The following is a 5,095-nucleotide window of genomic DNA, read 5'->3' on the forward strand; positions in this document are numbered from 1 at the left end:
AACGATGATTGGCTGAAATAAAAGCGCAGATTCTAGCGCATCGTGGTGGACGAGTTACAAACTATAAGTATATCTCGTCAATAACGCAGAAACAATTTTATATTAGCAATATAAATATTGAATAATTTATTTTTATGTAAAGTATTTTAGTTTAAATATTATTGTGCTTTTTTGTAGTTGGGTGAAAGTAAATCACTCAAATAATTTTTTTGCGTTGAAGGCTGTGGTACCCTTTTAAACATATTCTCTAACACATGGCAAAATATACGTCATACTGTCGCGCAGAAAAATAAAACTTAATAAGTTAAACAAATAATAAACAATATTGATTATAAATAAAAATATTTTATAAATTCAGTTAAGTAATTAATAAACGGATTGTTGTAACATGAACAAGATTGTGTGCGGTACAGTCATCGCCGAGTCGAGAAAGCATGGCGGTCCCCACAAGCAGCTTGTGCAAGGTGAATAACTTTGCCAAATCTAAATTAAGCTGGCCTGTGATCGCCATTTATTTTTATGCCGTGTGCGAGGCACGGAGCAGGCATCTACAAAATGTTTTGTTGCGGCACAGTGGTGACAGTCTGCGCATGTGTCGCTGCGTCTGAAATTGCACGCGTTGTGAAGGGCATGAGAACTTCGGAGAAATAGACGATCGCGTACGTGTGATGAACATCGACGAACTCTTCGAGCATATCTGTAGTGCGTGCGTGGTCTGTGACCCTCTAAACGCTCCCTTTTGTGAATTTTGCGCCGTGCAAAACAGATGTTCGCTTTCTTCTATGGGTCCTAAGGGAAATATGAAAGCGTCGCTACAGCTCGAGAGACGAATGCGAATATAGCCTTCACTCCGTTTCACCGACACTCTTAATGCGTAATTGAACCATACATTTCGTCGGTTTCGTTGCGCATTTTAGTGTCTTAAAAACTTGCCAATTCACATACCGTTCAAAGTAATCTACCTTCAACGTATTACTTGCTGCGGCCCCGTGGTGCGGCCTGTAGGTACAAGTGCTTCGTGTTGGTGTCTGCGTTTCAGCGTGTGTATTATTTTTTGCCTACCTCTTCCAATAAACTCACCAGTAATATATCGCGGCGTCGTAGGGAACGTGAGTCCCCGTGCACTAAATTTGTATCGATACCACCCTCTAGTGGAAGTTATACGCTATTTGAAACAATCAGACCACGGAAAGAAATAAGGTTTCGGTGATGCTAATAAGTCTCTTATATCAGACTATGAAGGGGCCGGAAACAGATTTTGATCTTTGATTTTACTCAGTTTATCAAGCTACATTAGCGAACATTAGAGCTGCTTTGTAAAATGATGAAAACAGGTTGCACTACAGGAGCGCTGTTTTGTGTGAGTCCGCTTCGGACTCATACAAAACTGCGCTCCTGTAGTGCAAACCTGTTTTGTTAATGATTTTACAAAGCAGTATAACCCCGCGAAGTGGATTTTTCATTTCAGTGTGCTGAATGGATAGAGCCTTAGAACTAGTGATTACGTTTGGTGGTGGCTCACGAGTTCAATCCACTCACCGTTCACTGAAATGGAGTCCCACAACTCCAATGTTCTTATGACTGTTCTTTTTATTTCAGCAGACGTAGTGCTTCACTTCTGGAACTTGCCAACTGAATTTGCTGGAATGATAGTGCACATTAATATGCATGATGAAAGCAGCGCTAAAACACAAAGATGTAGAACAAAGTGCACAGGATGAGTGCTGAGCAATCAGTCTTTAAAGAAGCCTAACGCATTGCATCTTGCATAGCATTGCAATACGTGTGGCTGCTCTCCTGTGTTTGTAGATGCGGAAATACTTTCTTCACACAGTTGTAAATTAACTTGTGAAGTGATCGAAGCCTTTCACATTCAGAGTGGGATAGACGCGTGCATTAGCCATGCGTCGATATCCTTAACAGACAAGGAGCTTGCATATCTGCTTGGCATGTGTAATGTTAAGTGAAATGTTTGACTTTCTTACTCATGCGCATGTGTGCCATGCTCGACTTTGTTTTCCTGTATTTTTTTTTCTGAATAGACCTTTCAGTTGCGAGAGTTCGAAGTCTTCGTGTTTTAGCGCTGCTTTCATCATGCAAGTGTTCCAACTAGCCCAACTTTCCATTCTATTCTAGTGTACATTAAGTTATGGTAAAGTTATATTTTCTAAGTCAGCCTGCCTTAGTCATCCAGTGGCCCTCTGATGCTTAGTGTATGCTTGTTTGCAACTGTCAGCTGTGTGACCCTGCACACCATTACATACTATGGGTCAGTTGTAGAGTGACATTACACCACAGAAACAGTGCAACATTAGCACAGCCGCACTGATTGGCATTTTCCTTTGCGCACAGGTGTTTGGGAGGCTATGCCACCCAGCATTTTTGCCTGCACCCGGCCGTGTTGCAGCTTTGCACACGACGGCAGCACTACAGAAGAACAGAGCCGGTCGCTACAGGGTGACACGCAATCACAGCAAGCCGCTCACATATGAAATGTCCAACCCACCTCACCAGATTGCCCACCGCAAGGCGTGGAACTCGTGGAACACAAGTATGTGTCGTCAACAGCTATATCTTTTTGTACCCCCAAAAAAGAACTGAAGAGGAAAAAAAAATATTGAACTCTATTGGTGAATTACGCTTCTACAATACCAAAAGGGCCATTCCTACCTCTAGTTGGGACGTTATAAACCGAAAAAGCCACATAAGTGAACGACTGATGTCAGCACTGCTTTGAAGTTCCCACACAAGCTCGCCATGATGTCATAAACTTCTGAAACATTGTCTTGAGCTTACTTTGAAATATTAGTAAAGATGGACTACATTTCATCGTAAAAGAGCCGAAGGCTGAATTTAGTAAGCTTTGAAAGCTTAGAAGTGCCACAACGACCCAAATACAAGAGAATAGTCCATGGATTGAAGTGACCTGTAAAGTTATGCCTGTCTTTTCCTTGTTGTATTGTGGCTTGTTATTTCATGGAGCATGCGCCAACTAGCCCATCAGCAACTTTTACTAAGTGACCTGTAAAACCTCGATAACGGGGGGGGGGGGGGGGGGGCTGTGTCGGGGAATTTTGAGTACTTCCAAATTTTGTGGTTTGTCCGAGAATTTCTTGTTCTAAACCAAGGAAAATGACTGATGAAATGTGAAATTGAAGAAAATTACACAGTGGTAATCTTGAGGCGCTACTGCCGTATTTTCTCACATATATCTTGCCCTTGCATATAACCCCGCACCCCTAACTTTAACTCTACAAAAAGATAAAAAAATATGCATATAATCTGCACCACCATTTTTTAAGCACACTTTTTTCGTTTTTTGGTGTGTGTTATATGTGAGAAAATACAGTTTGTATAGTACCTCTGAAAATTTTCATGTATTATTTATATATTCTTTGGTATCACCTACCAACCTACACTGGAAACACTTGGCAAGGAACTTTAGCTTTCACCTCTGTAAGAAGGCAAATTGCATAATGTTGGTTGTCTTGAAGAAACCGTGTTTTGAGAAATCTTGGGGAAGCTTTCCTTTTCTGCGTCTTATCCCATGCTGCTTGTGACTTCTAGGCAACCTGCAAGGAGGCTTGCGACGCTCTGAGACCCTTGTGGAAGACATGTTCATTCGCAAATTCATGACTGGCACATGGCACCGTATGTTTGTTTCGGAGATCCTCATCAAGCGTCGAGCCAACATGATCTTCATTGGAGGCATTGTGCAAAGAGTGGTGATTCCGCGTAAGATGTACTTCCTCATTGGCTACACTGAAGAGATCCTCAGCTATATCCTCAAGTGCCCTGTCAAGCTTGAACTACAGTCAGTTGCTGACCGCAAGGAGATGGTCTTCAAATACATTTGAAGGGTGTACTTGTGTTTGTAGTGGTTATGTTGTGTGAGAGCGTACGAAAAATACACTGGACTAGATCAAAACCCTAGCACTAAGTTGCTTCTTGTTTATGCTGCTGACCCATTTGCTTGCCCTTTTTGGAACAGGCATTTTACTGTGGCACTTGTTTTCACTAAAAACACTTCAGGTCATTATTGCAGGTGATTTACTTGAGCTAGGATTTATTTTGAACCAGAAAAATATTGAATAGCGAGAAATGTATAATTTTTTTTTTGATTATAAGCATGTGCACAGCATCCAGCTCTTGAAACAATTTAGATGTTCAAAGAAGAGCACCAAATCCAAGGCATGCGTACAATTGAAGTCACATTAGTCAGTGTGCTTTTGTGTATATTACAAATAAATAGCAGTACAAGCAAATAATAAGGGCTTCCCAATGTTAAATTTCATTTTCCATAGCACATTAAACAACAAAGGCTCACTAGAAAGGAAGAATTTCCAGGCACATGCAGGGGCTTTTCCCAACCTTAAAGCAATACATGATGTGTTACAAGAAAAAACAATTTGGGCAAAGAGTCTTTTGTAAAATTAGGTTAATATCTCTCTTTAGAATGAAAATATTTCTGCTTTAATCATTGCCGTTTTTTCGTCCTCAATATTTAATCTTTCTCTCCAACTTAGTTTCAATAAATTATTTCCTTATTGTCACAGCAGTCGGAAACAACCCCAGTAGGGTGTTTCTTCTCAGTATAAATGCATTCGAAGGCTTGCTTGTAGCGGTTAGTTTTTATTATTGTACAGACTACCAGTGCTTATGCTTCTACTGTGACCTGTTAGGACAGTATCATGTGCACAGTAATTCGCTACTGTTGGGATGTACATTGTGAATGGCATAAGTTTATTAACAGATATGATGAATGAAAGCCTTTGTACATACGAATAAAATCTTATCGTTGTTTACATGAACAGCTGATGTTTTTACTTTTAATATTGAGGAGCACAAGTAAAAAGATGTTTCATTTTCTTTTGACATTTGCATAACGTTTTTTTTTTCGTTATCTGTGATCTTTTCTTTCTTTGTTTTTGAACTTGGGACAGCAGTGAAGGCAGCATAATCTTAAAGGGGACATGAGCCACCCCTTGTGCTTAGTGAAAAAATATTACAGTGGAAAGCACAGGCTCCTGTGAACAGCTTGGCCAAATCTTGCAGCCGTGCGTGGAAAGGAGAGTTGTAAGTGGAGCGCAATGTT

At 40.5% G+C, this 5,095-nt stretch overlaps 1 protein-coding gene across 1 annotated transcript; it reads left to right on the forward strand.

The window, feature by feature from the left end:
- The first annotated feature begins 381 nt into the window (after window positions 1–381).
- LOC119396872 (28S ribosomal protein S24, mitochondrial) lies at window positions 382–3,865 on the forward strand. Its single transcript, XM_037664228.2, has 3 exons — window positions 382–464; window positions 2,353–2,551; window positions 3,568–3,865. The coding sequence occupies exons 1-3, from the start codon at window positions 435–437 to the stop codon at window positions 3,855–3,857; spliced, it is 519 nt and encodes a 172-aa protein (XP_037520156.1). The 5' UTR covers window positions 382–434; the 3' UTR covers window positions 3,858–3,865.
- Window positions 3,866–5,095: the final 1,230 nt, after the last annotated feature.

Source organism: Rhipicephalus sanguineus, chromosome 1, assembly GCF_013339695.2.
Source record: "Rhipicephalus sanguineus isolate Rsan-2018 chromosome 1, BIME_Rsan_1.4, whole genome shotgun sequence".
Lineage (NCBI taxonomy): Eukaryota > Metazoa > Arthropoda > Arachnida > Ixodida > Ixodidae > Rhipicephalus > Rhipicephalus sanguineus.

What these genes read in the sequence shown, in the direction of transcription:
- LOC119396872 (XM_037664228.2), top strand. Translation starts at nt 435, where the DNA reads ATGGCGGTCCCCACAAGCAGCTTGTGCAAG. An exon ending in CCACAAGCAGCTTGTGCAAG is followed by an intron (nt 465 to 2,352) that starts GTGAATAACTTT and finishes CTTTGCGCACAG; the next exon opens with GTGTTTGGGAGGCTATGCCA. An exon ending in GTGGAACTCGTGGAACACAA is followed by an intron (nt 2,552 to 3,567) that starts GTATGTGTCGTC and finishes TGTGACTTCTAG; the next exon opens with GCAACCTGCAAGGAGGCTTG.